General features: G+C 38.7%; 1 protein-coding gene across 2 annotated transcripts; it reads right to left on the bottom strand.

Annotated features, from left to right (window-relative positions):
* Positions 1–4206: 4206 nt before the first annotated feature.
* On the bottom strand, positions 4207–15243 carry LOC143572258 (UDP-glycosyltransferase 88B1-like). 2 transcript variants are annotated; one of them, XR_013142230.1, is made up of 3 exons: positions 14956–15243; positions 4377–5544; positions 4207–4320 (listed from the first exon to the last, which is right to left on the bottom strand). XR_013142230.1 is itself a non-coding variant. In XM_077057467.1 (2 exons), exons 1-2 carry the CDS (start codon positions 15206–15208, stop codon positions 4781–4783), a joined length of 1017 nt encoding a protein of 338 aa, XP_076913582.1. In that variant the 5' UTR covers positions 15209–15243; the 3' UTR covers positions 4207–4780. The 2 variants fall into 2 exon arrangements, 1 of the variants encoding a protein (XP_076913582.1); XM_077057467.1 differs by having other exon boundaries at positions 4207–5544.
* Between the last annotated feature and the right edge of the window lie 3518 nt (positions 15244–18761).

Raw genomic sequence — 18761 nt, 5'->3', positions numbered from 1 at the left:
GCCTTAAAATTCAACTATAATACTCAGAAGTACCAAAGGAAAATGAGTGTGTTGATCAGCAACATATGTATAAGAAAAGAAGCATCCGGTACTGGAAAATAAGATGTTATTCAACTCACTACCACTAAAACCTAAAAGAGGATAATTCTAAGATTAATAGAAAAAAAAAATACATGTATTACTTCCAGCTTTAAGTTCTCTAAGGAGAAGTCTCATTGCAAATATATGTCATTAGATTAGGCGTATGCATTACAAGACTATCCATAATTCAAAAGAACAACTGGCTAAAACTGATAGTTGTATAAATGATATTTAAGTCTGTTAATCCTAATATTTCCTTCAACACATGATTGGTTGAGTCTAGTTCTATACGTTTACCCGAAATCAACAAATAACTAGCATGAGTGTCAGTGATAAATTTACATGTTAAGGCTATTAGAACCATGATAAACTGTCTTTTAATTACGCTTTATGATACCTTAAATATTCTGAAGATTAATCAGAATTTAGGATCAATACTTAAGTTACATTCTGACAGTTATGAGGTTTGCATAGCCAACATAAAGTCACTCTTACCTGAAACTCTCATATTATTTGTTATCAATATCCGGATTGAAACATATATAAAATAGAACAAGATGATATTATGTACTTCATAAATTTTGTTATCATGCAAATAAAAATTTAACAAAAGACAAATGAGGCCAATAAAATTCATCCATTAAAACCAAATTTCATGAGAAATCATGACATGGTTGATGAGGGTGATTTTTTCTAATCTCATTCTTAGTGATTTTAATCATGTGTTAGATGTCCTAAACATTACTTGGCTTATGAAATATGTATGGGTCCACCAGAAGTTATATTTCACGTACATTCATGGAACTTATTCAAACGGAATATTCAGAAATAATTCTTTTATCATTTAAAAAGCTATTTACTTGTATCTAATCTGACTTCTATGATCCATGGTTTTAAAGAGATCCATTCATATATACATAATACGATTTCTTCTAAATATGTCCCTAAGTTTATTATGACATCTGGACGTTAATGAAAGCAAATCAAGTCTAACATCTATATGAGAAATTCCCACATCACGTACATCATTGAAACTCCTTATGTAGTTTTTCTAGAGATATTAAAGATTAGTGGGAGCCTTAAGGGTGTGTTCGTTTCACAGAATTCGTGGGAATTCAAAGAAATTGGAATTAAAACCCCACGACATGACGTGTTCGTTTCGTTGAAATTGGAATCTTAATTCTATTTTGGTGTGTTCGCGAAATCTTAATTCTATTTTAAGGAATTTGAAGGAACTGAATTCTAATTCCAATTACAATTATTTGAACCGAACACTCCAAAACTGGAATTAAGATTCCAATTCCAACGAAACGATCACGCCATATCATGGGATTTTAATTCCAATTCCTTTGAATTCTCACGAATTCTGTGACACGAACGTGCCCTAAGTGTCTCAATCATAACTTACAAGATTTGCAAGAGGTGGAGGAGTGAAAACTTAATATTATCTCAATTGCACCTCTAGCTTGTACAAGACACTGCTCCATCACAACACTATTTTATTAAAACTTATTTCTTTAGAATTTACTACTCATCCTCTTACAAAAGTTTCATTGTTGCTTAAACGTGGGCATATTCAGATTTCTTAATAAACTAATCCTCACCAAGAGAAACTACAACAACTTATATTATTAACTTGTTTCTCTATTATTAGAATCTATTGGTCTTTAAATATTGACCATAAGCATGTAAATTTCCTAAAGGTTTCTAAGGTCAATGGGAGCAGTAAAAGTCTTTATAATGACTTGCTAGAAGTACAAGAGGCGGGGGGAAGATAGTTATTAAATTTTACTCCAAATTTAACTCCAATTACACCTCTTGTACACCATACTGCACCAACTCTTATATACTTAGAATCCTAAAACTGATAGCAACCTAACCAAGAGCTAATCCAAAAAACCGAGACTTTTAAAATTACCCAATAATCAACTCAGGAGGCCATCTAGGTTTTGAAACCTACTAACACTAATGATTATGTAACCTCCATAACTAAAGTTGAAATGGATGTTGGAAAGTTTAATGATCCTACTCCTTATAATTAAACCATTCGCATCAATCATAATTGATTCCATAAGTCAGGATAACGTTTTAAGATTTGGTTGAATCACCTTAGAGTGTTCATAACTAAACTAAATCCCAATACGAAATGTTAAGACAATAAGAAGCACGATTGATTGTTAAAGGTTATATTCAAGGATAAACCAAATATCAAAGAATCTTCTTACCTGTATTACAAAAGATTTCTTTAAGAATCATTATTGTTCTAGTAGCTTACAATAGTTAAGAGCTACATTAGATGAACATTAAAACAACTTTCCCTAACAATTGGCTTACATATTTATATGTTCATAAAACAACCTAAAAGTTATAAACTGAAGGTCAAAGAACATTTAGTTTATAAGTCAATAAAATCCATATATGGGTTAATGCAAACATTAAAATATGATGAAATATTTATACAATTATTTTCATCAAAAACAAGTGGATTGATGTACCTACCTCAAGATGAGTGGGAGCAACTAAAAACAAACTTGTCCTTATATAGATGACATTCTTCTAACAAGTATATGTTACATAAGTCAAAGCATTGTTCACACACTTTGATATTATAGATCTCAGAGATATACCTTACACATGTAAAAAATAATACTGCTCTACTTTAGAGGATAATAGGAGCACATAGATTATTTCCTTATGCTTCATTAAGTAGAAGCCTTATATAAGTTCAAGTCTATACTCGTTTAGATATTACTCAAAATTGCAACACACTAGATATGTCTAGATTAATGTGAAGCATCTAAAAGAGTATTAAGATATCTTTAAAAGAAACGAAAGACTTAATTTAAAAGAAGAAGTGAGAATTCAAACCGGTAGATTACTCTAAACTTTGTCATCTTCAGAGATAAGAAAATGTAATTTTCGGGATATATTCTTATTTCAGTAGACAAATCTATCTCATAAAGGAGTCATAATGAACTGATAACAACAACCTAAGTCATAACGACATAATATTTTGATTAATTACAACGCTGTTGTTAATAAATGTTGTTGAACATTTATTAGTGGACTCATAAGTTTTTATTAAACTCCATATAAATTATATATTGAAGACTTATTGTGATAAAGTCAGCTACTATGTTTTCTCAAACAGTAACAGTTTGAGAGGTGCTGCATTAAATTTTGATATTAAATTATTATTCGTTTATGAACGAATTGAAGAATCTAAATTTTCATATCGAATACGTTCATGATATGCTTAAGGATCCTATAACTAAATGTCTACCCATAAGTATTATGAAAGCGCTTATAATCATGAGGGGTTTATTGATGACCGCGTACAACTGCATATCGTAGTATGAATGATTAACTATTAAATTTCCTCATCAGTTTTGATTTTGTACGTCTATTAATATGTTTAGCATGCATAATGACATATAGACGAATTAATATACAAATCAAACGTTCTGAAGGGCTTACTTGAAAATTTTGATCATAACTACTTAGGTTTTAAATAAGGACTGCAGTATGATTACTGGGGGTCTTGAGCTGATGTTCAATTCAATGACTGTATTTCTCTGATCCAGTTTAAGTTTAAAGCTAAAATGAGTGTTAACTCCTGATCAGACTTATCTAATACTCATAATAAATGATTACTCGGCCAAGTGGGAGAATGTAAGATTAAATATATAATTATATATATTTTTATATGGCCATTATAATCATTTATATTATAATAGATCAAAATATTAAATATACCTTATTATGTATTAGTTTGGTAATTGTTGATGGGCCATATTACCTATAATTAACTAATAAAGGGTTTCCCCTTGGGTGTATATATAGAGAGATAAATATTAACATCATAACCTAATCACACACACATAACAATTTTGTGTGTCTCCCATCTCCTAAACCGGGTTCCTCTCAAGAACCCTAACATCATCCTTAACTATACATCCTAAAGGGGAACTCGACCAAACTGAAAACCATGTAGTCTGCATCCTTCTATGTTGCGATTACTACTCTCCATGCTGTAACAGGTTTATATGTTTAATATTTATCATGTTTTATATTACTTACATGAAGAACTGATCAACAAACAAAATATATAGTAACCAACGATGCTATTATGGGGAAAAATGGATCAATTGAAGCCGTTCTTCCAATTCTTCATTTTTCTCCTCTTGAACCAAAAAAACTTACTTATTTGCATTGCATTGCATTACATTATATTAAACACTAACACAAAGTAAATAAACTTATTAAACACTAAGGCTCTAGATCTAAACACTAACACAAAGTAAATAAACTTATTAAACACTAAGGCTCTAGATCACCCGATGATCCATGGTTGGGTTAGTTTAAATAGCTCAGTGACAGAGGAACCATCGTCCTCCACTGCAGCTTTTGCTCTTCTACTCATCTCTAAAACCCGTTCTCTCACCGCTTTCCCCTCCTCACCAAACATCAACTCCCTCACTGTCACCTCCACCGCCTCCGCCGTCACAAAATCATCTTCTGACATTTTCACTGCCAAAGCCACCTTTAATTCTTGAACCAAATACACCCTATTCAGATTCTGCTCCGCATACAATGGCCAAGCAATCAACGACACCCTAGCAACCATCGACTCTAGAATCGAGTTCCACCCACAATGACTCACAAATCCACCCACCGACCCATGACTCAGTATCGACTGCTACGGTGCCCAGTTTCTCACCACCAGTCCCTTCTCCCTTGTCCGGGTTAAAAACCCTTCAGGTAGTAAACCTTCAACACCCACTTGTTTTAGCTTACCACCTGGATACGACCCGACTGGTGGCGGGTCCCGCACCACCCACAAAAACCTTTGCTCACTTCTCTCCAACCCAATAGCTATCTCCTTCAATTGTTTCTTATCAAACACACCTCTACTCCCAAAACATAAAAACACCACACTTTTACTCGGTTGCGAGTCGAGCCATTTTAAACACTCGTTTTCAGTAGAATCGACTTGATCTTCTCCTCCAGCAATCAAAGGCCCAACTAGGTAAACAGGCGGAGTAACTCCTTCCGGGATGCATTTACCACTCCGGAGGGTGTCAAGAGATCTTTCTTCAAACCCAGTAAACGTGTTCAAAATGATGCCGGAAGAGTTTGCCATGTTGATGGAAGTGTTCAAGAAATGTTTGGATGAGATGTTTCTTTCTATTAATATAAGTGGCGGCAAATCAGATGCATGGAATGGAGGGAATCCATGAAAATCAAAGTAATCGTTTGTATCTTTTAATTTGTGGAAGGTGAGTACGTTTAAAAACACACATAGAAGTGAGGCACCACCAGTGAAGAAGTAGTAAGTGGGAATATGAAGGTTTGTAGACACTTTGAAAGCAGCATTAGTAAAGAAGTCAAGTATGACACCTTTGATGATGGATTTGGCCGAGATGGTTACGAGGGTGTTAAGCATTATTGGGTTGTAAAGCTCTGGGATCCCGAATGTAACACCCCGACCAAAGGCGGATTATACATCGGGGCGCCACATATTGTTTCATTACTCGTGACACTATTGGGTGTCAATATTTAATAAATACATTCATTCGCGCACGCGCAAAGTAAACACAAGATAACATAAATCATCATAAATCAATATATTATAAATCATAATATTCGAACAGTAATAACTTGTCTTGATACATTTTAATCTAGGTCCAAAATAAAGAAAACTTCCTACGTGTCCTCGAACTCCAAAACAGCTACTGCAAACCTGAACATGTGTTAAAATAAACGTCAAACACTTGCGTGTTGGTGAGAAATCAAGTTTAATACAATACATAGATAACAATAAATCTGCGCGCAACATGTGTATGTCTGGTTTTCAACAGGGGTGTAATCTGATCGGGACCAACTCTAAGATTCATAGACTGCCAGTGCTCACAATTGAGCTCACAAACAAGACAAACTGTGCAAGTGTAAACAAAAGAGAAAACCATAAACGATAGTTCTCCCGTGTTCATCTAATGGTACCATGAGAACTGCGGAATAGACCGACAAGACGGTTAATGATCCACACATACAAATAAACAGCCAAGTCTACGTCCTCAACACATGGGATACTGCGCGACTGAAGTTCATAAACAGTTTAAGACTCTAAGTTTGTATGAACACATGAACATCCCAAAACATTAAAAGCAAAAAGGGATTAGGTACGAGATTACTCACTTGATAAACGATGCGGTGTAAGATAAAGCAAGAACCAACTTTAAACAAGCACAAGTTAACCTATAAATAAGATTATTGTTTTAATGATCGGTTTTAAGTCTTGATTATAAGTTAGCATAATTAATAAGTAAATTATTATATATAATATGTTACCGGAAAAGCAGGACAGAACAGGGAGGAAGACGGAGGCAAAGAGAGGAAGACGGCAGAGAGAGCAAGGAGCAAGAGAGAATGGGAGAGATTAAGTGTTTGTGTGTGATGTGTTAGGAAAATAACATTATTATTTATAGAGAAACCCTAGGAGACACAATCCCTAGAAAAAGGGGAAAAGATCTCAAAAAGCAAAAGATTCCAAAAGCAAAAGATATCAAAAGATATGGCAGCAGGGAAAAAGAGAAAGAGCTGACAGGGAACAGTAAAAAGGCATGGGCAGTTCAGAAAAAGGTACTGGCCAGGCATGGAAAAAGCAGATCTCAAAAGATAATGTCAGTCACTTTTTCTGCCAACCAATGGGGTTGGTGCGCATGCTGCGCCAAAAGTGGCTTTTCAGACATAAAGCAGATTAGGTCAACAGCACAAAAGATAAGACAACACAAAAGCAAACGGCTAGATTAAACAGAAGAAAACTCAAAGGGTTCAGCGCGAGAAAGCTCGAGCGCGAAGGCAGACACAGAAGGTCAAGAGAGCGCGAGCGCGAAGGCAGACAGAACCAACCTTAACGCATCGCGGAAAGAACTACGTTTCTAAGCGCGCCGCGGGAAGAATCACATTTCTTAGCGCGCCGCGGGAGGAACTAAAATTCCTAGCGCGCCGCGGGAAGAACTATAATTCTTCGCGCGTCGAGGGATGAACTACGATTCTTAGCGCGCTGCGAGAAGAGATACAAATCCTTAGCGCGTCGTGGGAAGAACTACCGTTCTTAGCGCGCTGCGAGAAGAATTACAATTCTTAGCGCGCTGCGAGAAGAGTTCGTCTCGCGTATCGCTGTAACAGGTGGTCTTCACGCAGGATTCCTGGTAAGGGGTCTGGCGCGTGGAGCTGCGCAGACAACCTTAGGCGGGAAGGAACAAAGGACAAGCAAAGAGTTAGAAGAAAAAGAGGGAAACAAGGCGTAAGGGCGGGACGGCGACAAGAAGGAAAAGAAGGCGGAAAGAGAGAAGAAGAGGGACGGGACGGCGGAAAGAAAGAGAGAGAGAGGCGGGAAGGAAAATATATATTATTATTAAAAGTAAAATATAAGTATAAGTATTAAATCATAAAAGAAAGAGATCGGATCGGAGAAACGGGTACCTGGGTCGGGTCGGATCGGGTCAGATGTCACAGTCTCCCCTACTTTAAGAAATTTCGTCCCGAAATTTATCTCGAAGTAGGTTGCGCAGAGAACAGGTGCGGGTACTTGATCTTCATTTGATCTTCCCTTTCCCATGTAAACTCGGCTCCGCGCTTGGACTCCCAACGAACTTTCACGATAGGGATACGACTGCGCTTGGTTTGCTTAACCTCGCGATCCATAATCTCAACAGGCTTCTCAACGAAATGCATAGATTCATCAACTTGAACTTCATCAAGTGGAATGTGAAGGTTCTCGTCGGCTAAACACTTCTTGAGATTAGATACATGGAACGTTGGATGCACATTACTGAGCGCGGGCGGCAGGTCAAGTCTGTAGGCAACTTTTCCCACACGCGCGAGAATCTTGAATGGACCAACATAACGAGGAGCAAGCTTACCTTTCTTCCCAAAGCGGACAACACCTTTCCAGGGCGACACTTTGAGGAGAACAAGATCACCAACTTGAAATTCGAGAGGCTTCCGCCTACGATCTGCGTAACTCTTCTGTCGGCTTCGGGCAGTCAGCAGATGATCACGGATCTTGGCGATTTTATCGGTTGTCTCTTGAACCAGTTCGGGTCCTGTGATTTGAGTTTCACCCACTTCGCTCCAACAGATCGGGGAGCGGCACTTACGACCGTAAAGTGCTTCAAATGGGGCCATACCGATACTGGAATGATAGCTGTTATTATAAGAGAACTCGATCAAAGGCAGGTGCGAATCCCAATTACCTCCAAAATCAAGAACACAAGATCGGAGCATATCCTCAAGAGTTTGAATAGTTCGCTCAGACTGACCGTCAGTCTGAGGATGATATGCCGTACTCATGTCCAAGCGAGTTCCTAGCGCAGATTGGAGAGATTTCCAAAAGCGAGATATAAAACGGCCATCGCGATCGGATATGATGCTCAAAGGAGTACCATGGCGGCAGACAATTTCCTTGACATAAAGCTGCGCGAGTTGCTCAACACGGTAGTTTTCACGAATGGGCAGGAAGTGAGCAGACTTAGTCAAACGATCCACTATTACCCAAATGCTATCATGTTTGCTTGCTGTCAAAGGTAACTTGGTAATAAAGTCCATCGCTACACATTCCCATTTCCACGTAGGAATTTCTGGTTGTTCGAGCAAACCAGATGGGCGTTGGTGTTCAGCTTTCACTTTAGAACAAGTCAGACATTTAGCTACGAACACAGCAATATCCTTTTTCATACCGGGCCACCAATAAGTAATGCGCAAATCCTTGTACATCTTATCAGCGCCAGGATGAATAGAATACCGAGATTTATGTGCTTCACTCAGGATATCAGCGCGAAGATTCTCATCAAAGGGAATCCAGATGCGATTGAGATAGCAGAGAATTCCACTCAGATTAGGGACAAAATGCGCTTCAGCGCCACACGCTAACTCGGCGCGAAGGTTACCATTACTGATGGATGCGCGCTGCGCGCCACGAATACGCGATTCAAGGTTGCTTTGAATCGGCGCGAAGTGAAGCTGGGTGCGCGGCAAGATACAGTTAAGCTGGCAGGGTTTTCGGCTGAGCGCATCGGCTACCACATTAGCCTTACCAGGATGATACCGGATCTCACAATCGTAATCGCTGATGAGTTCGTTCCATCGGCGTTGTCTCATGTTGAGTTCCTTTTGATCAAAGATATGCTGAAGGCTTTTATGGTCAGTGTAGAGGATACACTTAGTACCATAAAGGTAGTGTCTCCAGATCTTCAAAGCAAAAACAACTGCGCCTAGTTCGAGGTCGTGAGTTGTATAATTCTTTTCGTGAACCTTGAGTTGCCTTGATGCGTAAGCGATAACCTTGCCTCGTTGCATAAGAACACAACCGAGACCTTGGTTGGAGGCATCGCAATACACGACAAAATCATCATTACCCTCAGGTAGCGCAAGAACAGGAGCTTCACACAACAATCGCTTGAGCGATAGAAAGGCTTCTTCTTGCTTCGAGCCCCAAATATACGGTTTACCTTTGTGCGTTAGAGCTGTTAAAGGCAAAGCGATCTTTGAGAAGTTCGAAATGAAACGCCGGTAATAACCAGCTAAGCCCAGAAAGGAACGGATCTCGGAAGGAGAGGATGGCGTAATCCAGTTCTTGATTGCTTCAATCTTGGATGGGTCGACATGGATACCCATCTTGTTTACAACATGGCCAAGAAACTGTACTTCATCAGACCAGAATTCACACTTGGAAAGCTTAGCATAGAGCTGCTCGGTTCGAAGCTTTTGCAACACCAACCGAAGATGTTGCTCATGCTCGGCCTTGGTCTTAGAATACACCAGAACATCATCGATAAACACAATCACGAATTTATCCAAGAAAGGCCTACACACCCGATTCATTAGATCCATGAAAACGGCGGGTGCGTTGGTTAAACCGAAGGACATGACCAAGAATTCAAAATGGCCATAACGAGTTCGAAAAGCAGTCTTCGGAACATCTTCATCGCGGATGCGCAACTGGTGATAGCCAGAGCGGAGATCAATCTTCGAGAAACAAGAGGCACCTTGGAGTTGATCAAAGAGGTCGTCAATACGCGGTAAGGGATACCGGTTTTTAATGGTGAGTTTGTTCAACTCGCGGTAATCAATACACATGCGAAACGATCCATCTTTCTTTTTAACGAACAACACCGGAGCACCCCAGGGCGAAGAGCTAGGGCGGATAAATCCTTTAGCAGTCAACTCTTGAAGTTGGCTTGCCAATTCTTGCATCTCAGCGGGCGCAAGACGGTAAGGAGATTTAGCTACGGGGGAAGCACCAGGGACAAGATCAATACGGAACACGACTTCACGAGCGGGAGGGATACCAGGAAGATCATCAGGAAAAACTTCAGGGAAATCACGCACAACAGGGATATCGCGAAGCTTCTTTTCTTCAGCAGGTTTAACCACATGGGCTAAGAATGCAATACACCTTTTCCGCATGAGCCTTCGGGCTTCGGCGCAAGACATAAGCTTAAGACCACTGGAGGGTTTTTCGCCGTAGATATGAAGATCACCATTTTCTCGAGGTATGCGAATCAACTTCTTGGCGCAAATAACTTCGGCGCGATTCTTCGAGAGCCAGTCCATACCAATAATAACATCAAAGCTCCCAAGAGGCATGGGGATGAGGTCGATCAGAAAATCGTTTTCATTAAGGTTAAGCGTACAATCCTTGATCACAGAGTTTATTAAAATAGTTTCACCATTAGCCAATTCAACTGAAAAATCTTCTTTTAAGTTATCGCGCGGTCGCGCAAGCTTCTGCTCGAAGGCGCGAGAAATAAAACTTCGATCGGCGCCAGTATCAAAAAGTATAGAAGCATAAAATCCGTTAAGCAAAAATGTACCATTAACTACGTCATTATTCGCTTGCGCTTGGTGCGCGGTTATGTTAAAAGCTCGTCCGCGTGTCACTTGGTTCGAAATCTGGTTCACCGGATTCGCTTGCGTAATCTGAACTTGTAGCCTCGGGCATGCGTTCCGGAAATGACTGGGATCACCGCAGTTAAAGCACGATCTGGGTCGTGGGTTTTGGTAGGTTGGTTGTGGGTTCTGCGGGTAGACTGGTGGTGTTGGCGCAATTGGATTGGCGGGAAGGACTCTACAGTTTTCTGCAAGGTGACCAGCGCGGCCACATCGGTTACAAAGTCGACATGGGACTTGAGGTGGGTGGTGGAGTCTACAGGTTGGACAAAAGGGGTGGTTTCCTGTGTAAGGTTTCTTAGTTGGCGGGGCAGGGAGTGCTGGATTGGTTAAGGCATAGTTGTGGGCTACAGGAGGTGTTGGGTAAGCTGACAGAGGGTTAGGCGCGTAAACTGGGGGTTGGTAGATGGGTTGCTGGACAATGGGCGGGTTGGTAAGCACGTAAGCTTTGCGCCTGCGCTTGAGGTTGTTACGGTTTGAGGGTTCTGATTTGGTCTCTGCTGGTTCAGGAACAGTCTTGGTGAGTTTGGTCTTCTCAGATCCCCGCAGGAACAGGGTTCCTGCTCTGACATGGTTGTCGCTGAGCACAGCGGCCAACTCGATGGCGTCAGAGAGGGTAACTGGGTTTCTAGCCCATACAGAATCTTGAATTTCCATGGGGAGACCCCCAAGGAATTTCTCTATGGCTCGGCGGGAAGGGGTAACAAGGTGAGGGACAAGCAGGCTTAGTTCATGGAAACGCGTCGCGTACTCGCGCGCTTCGCCACTGTACTGCTTAAGATTCCAAAATTCCTCCTCCAGGCGCTCAACTTCGTTGGGAGGGCAGAATTCTTGCGTCAGAATTTCCTTAAATTCCTCCCAGGGCATGCTGGAAGCAGCTTCTGCGCCACGCGCATGAGCTACTCCATTCCACCATGTAAGCGCTCTAGATTCCAGGACACTGGAAGCATATAGGGTTCGTCTGTCTGAGGGGCATTGGGTGTGGAGGAAAGTGTTTTCTATTTTCTCAAGCCACTGGAGCATCACGGTGGCTCCTTCAAGACCTGTGAACTTTGGAGGGTTACCCGCGTTAAAGGATTTAATGTTGTAACCAGAGGTGTTGGTATTGTTTTGGCTCAAAGCTTGGGCTATTGCGGCGGCCATTTCCTGGGAACGTTGCTGCGAGCGTCTGCGCGCGGCTTCTTTCTTCTTGAGATGGCGACGAGATAGCGGAGGCATTCTATAAAAATTTTAATTTTAGTTAATATCTTGGTTTTAGCGCAAAGTATAACCTCGAAAAGCTTGGTTTCGCGAAGTCAGTTACTGTCAAAAGTTAAAGTAAAATAAATGACCCTAAATGCAGACTTAATAAAGGTAACAAATTCGAATCAAGAATCGACAATTCATGTATCACCATGACTTTCCGAATTCCCAATTTAAAATATACGAGCAAACGAGTATTGGAGATTGACGATTCATGTATCACCATGACTTTTCAATCTTCAATATAAAATACACAAGAAAATGAGTATTGGAGGTTGACAATTCATGTATCACCATGACTTTTCAAGTCTCCAACCTCAGAACATAATCGTAAATGGAAATTGAAAATCAACTATTCATGTATCACCATGACTTTTCGGATTTTCAAACCCAACAAACGAATATGTAAGAAAAATCAATAAAAATCGAAATTCAACAAAAATCGAAATATCGCGAAATAAAACATAAAATCATATACTGCGCAAGCGCGAGCATATTCATAAATAACGAGTAATTAACAATAAGCGCGCAATCATGAGATTTCTCTCATGCGCGAGAAGGGACTCTTAGGTATTCTAGGCCGTTACGTCTAACCACCTATCCTAAAGTCAACGAGCTCTGATACCAATCTGTAACACCCCGACCAAAGGCGGATTATACATCGGGGCGCCACATATTGTTTCATTACTCGTGACACTATTGGGTGTCAATATTTAATAAATACATTCATTCGCGCACGCGCAAAGTAAACACAAGATAACATAAATCATCATAAATCAATATATTATAAATCATAATATTCGAATAGTAATAACTTGTCTTGATACATTTTAATCTAGGTCCAAAATAAAGAAAACTTCCTACGTGTCCTCGAACTCCAAAACAGCTACTGCAAACCTGAACATGTGTTAAAATAAACGTCAAACACTTGCGTGTTGGTGAGAAATCAAGTTTAATACAATACATAGATAACAATAAATCTGCGCGCAACATGTGTATGTCTGGTTTTCAACAGGGGTGTAATCTGATCGGGACCAACTCTAAGATTCATAGACTGCCAGTGCTCACAATTGAGCTCACAAACAAGACAAACTGTGCAAGTGTAAACAAAAGAGAAAACCATAAACGATAGTTCTCCCGTGTTCATCTAATGGTACCATGAGAACTGCGGAATAGACCGACAAGACGGTTAATGATCCACACATACAAATAAACAGCCAAGTCTACGTCCTCAACACATGGGATACTGCGCGACTGAAGTTCATAAACAGTTTAAGACTCTAAGTTTGTATGAACACATGAACATCCCAAAACATTAAAAGCAAAAAGGGATTAGGTACGAGATTACTCACTTGATAAACGATGCGGTGTAAGATAAAGCAAGAACCAACTTTAAACAAGCACAAGTTAACCTATAAATAAGATTATTGTTTTAATGATCGGTTTTAAGTCTTGATTATAAGTTAGCATAATTAATAAGTAAATTATTATATATAATATGTTACCCGGAAAAGCAGGACAGAACAGGGAGGAAGACGGAGGCAAAGAGAGGAAGACGGCAGAGAGAGCAAGGAGCAAGAGAGAATGGGAGAGATTAAGTGTTTGTGTGTGATGTGTTAGGAAAATAACATTATTATTTATAGAGAAACCCTAGGAGACACAATCCCTAGAAAAAGGGGAAAAGATCTCAAAAAGCAAAAGATTCCAAAAGCAAAAGATATCAAAAGATATGGCAGCAGGGAAAAAGAGAAAGAGCTGACAGGGAACAGTAAAAAGGCATGGGCAGTTCAGAAAAAGGTACTGGTCAGGCATGGAAAAAGCAGATCTCAAAAGATAATGTTAGTCACTTTTTCTGCCAACCAATGGGGTTGGTGCGCATGCTGCGCCAAAAGTGGCTTTTCAGACATAAAGCAGATTAGGTCAACAGCACAAAAGATAAGACAACACAAAAGCAAACTGCTAGATTAAACAGAAGAAAACTCAAAGGGTTCAGCGCGAGAAAGCTCGAGCGCGAAGGCAGACACAGAAGGTCAAGAGAGCGCGAGCGCGAAGGCAGACAGAACCAACCTTAACGCGTCGCGGAAAGAACTACGTTTCTAAGCGCGCCGCGGGAAGAATCACATTTCTTAGCGCGCCGCGGGAGGAACTAAAACTCCTAGCGCGCCGCGGGAAGAACTATAATTCTTCGCGCGTCGAGGGATGAACTACGATTCTTAGCGCGCTGCGAGAAGAGCTACAAATCCTTAGCGCGTCGCGGGAAGAACTACCGTTCTTAGCGCGCTGCGAGAAGAATTACAATTCTTAGCGCGCTGCGAGAAGAGTTCGTCTCGCGTATCGCTGTAACAGGTGGTCTTCACGCAGGATTCCTGGTAAGGGGTCTGGCGCGTGGAGCTGCGCAGACAACCTTAGGCGGGAAGGAACAAAGGACAAGCAAAGAGTTAGAAGAAAAAGAGGGAAACAAGGCGTAAGGGCGGGACGGCGACAAGAAGGAAAAGAAGGCGGAAAGAGAGAAGAAGATGGACGGGACGGCGGAAAGAAAGAGAGAGAGAGGCGGGAAGGAAAATATATATTATTATTAAAAGTAAAATATAAGTATAAGTATTAAATCATAAAAGAAAGAGATCGGATCGGAGAAACGGGTACCTGGGTCGGGTCGGATCGGGTCAGATGTCACACCGAACGCCCGGTCTAAGTGTTCTTTAGAGAAGTCTGGTGGAACGACGTCGTCGGGGAGGCGGTGGAACGTGATGGAAGGAGTGGTGGCGGAGACGGTGTCGATGTATTTGTTGATATGGTTATGAGTGGGAATGATGAGGATGATGATATTGAGTGAAGGGTGGTGTTTGTGGATAAGTTTGCCAAACTCCACCATGGAAACCAAGTGACCAATGGTTGGATCAGGATACAGAACCACCGTAGAAGACTCCATTATCTTTTTTGTTTAGTTTTGTTTAGAAGGATGGTCACATTTTAAATAGTCGTTAAAGAAGACATGCAATTAAAGAATTTTAGATTTTTGAATTCTTTGCATCTAGAGGTTGGTTAGTTGAGAAGTTGAGAGTAATTACCACCAAAGTCACGGACAAGAGCAGGGAAACTTTAAGTTTTTCTATTTGGAAAATTGGATTTTAATAATCTCTATTAAATGGTATTGGCCGATAATAATCCCTATTCGTTTTATCGCCACTGGCGGTCCCAAATTCAAAAAAGTTTGGCCCTCAATGGTCCCTCGTTAAAAATGACTTAACGGCGTTATAGATTTTTCTGAATTTCAAACCAATGTTTTAGGGCTTTTGATCGTTAGGAGGATACGAGTTGATTGGTGTAAAACTTAGCTCGAAACAATGATCAAAACGACTCGATTTTGGTTAATTGTAAGTTCAAACACCCGAATTGAAGCATTGTTTCGTCAATTTGAAGCACTATTTCAAACTAAGTTTTACACCAATTGACTCGTATCATCCTAACGATCAAAAGCCCTAAAACATTGGTTTAAAATTCAGAAAAAACTATAACGCCGTTAAGTCATTTTTAACGGGGGACCAAGGGGGCCAACTTTTTGAATTTGGGACCGCCAGTGGCGATAAAACGAATATGGATTATTATCGGCCAATACCATTTAATAGGGATTATTAAAATCCAATTTTCCTTTCTATTTTGATGGTATATATACTAGGTTTTGTATATATAAAAAGAATTTGTTACAATTTTATTAGAAAAAATATTTCTAATGACATAAATATCTTAAGAGATAAATAATTTATCAAAATATATTATCGAAATTAACAACTAGGATTTGCGGGGGCGGTGTGGTTGATTTGAATGTAATGAAGGGGTGGTCGATTTGAATGTAACAAAATCGAAAGCAAAAAACCCGTATATTTTGATGGGCTTTCTTGGAGTTTACTTTTAGCATTACGTGATAAGATCTTCAAACTTGTCTTTTTTTAATGTAATTGTCAATGCCGGCACTTTCTAACAACAATCTTGAAGAAACTGAATTGTGCATCTTTCCTCATACTATCATAATTAGTTTTAGTCTTTTACATTGTTACATACACACATAAGCATAGCCAGAATGACCTCAATAACTTACACAAGCTAATAATCTTGAAAATTACATATTTGCAAAAGTCAGTATTCTACAATTATAAATTTTATTCACCCAAAAAAAACAGTCTAAATTTGGAATCGTCCCTTTTCAAAATATTTTCAAAGGTTATTTGGGATATGTAAACAAAGAAATTTCATATACTATATGTCGTTGTCGGCCCTACGATTGTTTTGACCCAAAATTATGTGTTGTTTTGACCGAAACTTCTTTTAAAATTAAAATTCTCATAAATAAGAATTTTCACTTAATTCCTATGTTTACCAATGTAGCCGATGATTACTTGTGCGCTATGCCTTTGAGAAACACATAAGTGGAAACGATGGCGGGCGTGGTTTAGCTGAAGACGATAGTGGACAATGGTGGAAGTTTAGAGCCGTGGAGGATGAACGGACGCGAAGCAGTAGGGGTGTTCACAGCTCGGTTTCAAACCGTGAAACCGGCCAAACCAGTCAACGGTTTGGTTTCACTGTCGTTTTTTTCCTTTCACTTTCGGTCGGTCAGTTTCAAAGTTTCAAACTGCAATGAACAGTTTGGTTTACGGTTTACGACAAAACCGGATCGGACCGTAAGGTTGATACATAGTTTATTTGATATAAATATTTGATATTTGGCATTATTAATTATTTATTTAAGTTTCATTTGATGACAAATCTTCTCTCTTAATTTGAGCATGTCATATAGTTATTATAAACATATGAAAATAATTTCTCTGCGTAACTGAAAAGTATTGAGAACATGGTTTCTTTTGAGGAACGTACACTATGAAAACCGTACATGATAATTAGTTGTAGTTTTGTTTGTAATTTGAAAGATCACATATATACTTGAAAACCTCTTAAATTGTATTTGGAGACTTTTTTTTTCAAATTGTTGGGAGAATTATTTTATGTATTTGAACAACCTTATAAGTTTGTGAAATTAAACGGTTCAGTTTGGTTTGGTTTTAAATTTCAACAGACTGGTTTTGATTTTTGATAATAAAAAACGTATCAACGGTTTGGCTTATGGTTTGATCCAAAAACCGTTCAAACCGGACCATGAACACCCCTAAGAAGCAGTGATGGTCGATTTCTTTCGGATGAGATAAAACAATATTGTATACCAGAGTACAACAAAAACATCACAATGCACAAATAAATTTGAAACCACTTGTAAAACATATAGTACAAGTAGTAAAGCCTATGAACATTTGCAATTGCGGAATATATAATTAATAAACTAGAAATTTTTAATTTAAATAAATTTCAAAAAATTTAAAAGATGTAGGAAGATATGACAATATTATTTGAAATAACTAACTAAATATATATAACTTACATGAGAAATGTTCGAATAAGAAGTTTGATTTTCCTAAGAAGGCTAAGAATGAGTGTATTTTAGTCTACTACCTTAATATTGAAAGCCCACTTAATTTAAATTTTAAAAACTCACTTAATCAATCTTAAAAACCTACTTAAATTCACTCATCTCCTACAACCACCACCGCCCGCCGCCACCCACCGCCACCACCTTGCCGTAATAGTCTTTGGAAATTTCGCCGGAAAGTCACGGGTAAAACACAATGGAAACACTATTAAAAAAGACAATGGAAAAAACATTATGAAAATAAAAAACACAATGAAAAATCACAATTAAATAACACAACGTAAAAAACACAATGCAAAAAACACTATGAAAAAATAAAACACAATTGTATAACACAATTTTCGTAAAACACAATATGTAAAAAACCCACGAATTTTATTTTTATTTTTATATAGCAGTATGGTACTCATATAAAAGATAAAAAAAACACTCGTTATTATGGTGAAATTGTTTTTAAAAAATAATGTCGTATAAAAAAATTATGGACGTTTTCAAATGATAGGGGAATTTAACATGTGCCTTGCATGTGGAGAGAGAAAGTCAACAAATGTGTTATCCCTATAATGCCCTTACTCTTGTGTTTACACTTGATTTTCTATCTTATCTAATCTCAAACATTTAAGTCTAAAATGAATGGACAAGATTATTTCATATCCTTCCTACAAAAACCTATCTTCTTATTATAACTCAACCCTAACTTACATTATTCGTTTTCAATATTTATATATTTTGTTGGATTTTAATTTTATTTATTGTAATGAATTTAATAATATACTTCGGGTTAAATAATGAAAAAGTTTTGCAATAATGAGATGTTATAACTCGGTTTATAAGTTACTTGGGTTTACTGAGACCCATGACTCGCTTTATTTACTATAAAATTATTTCTTAATTATAAATAATAGTTTTCTTAACAAAAAGTCGGCTACTAATTTTTAGTATATCTCTATTTTATAGGATTTGCAAATCAAATATTTGTTAAGACTAGTTTCTAATTTAATGA

Source organism: Bidens hawaiensis, unplaced genomic scaffold (genome assembly GCF_021521415.1).
Source record: "Bidens hawaiensis isolate Kalapana, Puna unplaced genomic scaffold, B.hawaiensis_p1.1 tig00025785_1, whole genome shotgun sequence".
NCBI classification, from domain to species: Eukaryota; Viridiplantae; Streptophyta; class Magnoliopsida; order Asterales; family Asteraceae; genus Bidens; species Bidens hawaiensis.
The sequence above is the reverse complement of the archived record's forward strand: the minus strand, read 5'-3'. Positions and strand labels throughout refer to the sequence as shown.

Coding starts and splice junctions, on each gene's coding strand:
- LOC143572258 (XM_077057467.1), bottom strand. CDS start 15,208: ATGGAGTCTTCTACGGTGGTTCTGTATCCTGATCCAACCATTGGTCAC. Junction 5,545..14,955: donor ACACTTAGACCGGGCGTTCG/GTGTGACATCTG, acceptor TCGGGATCCCAG/AGCTTTACAACCCAATAATG.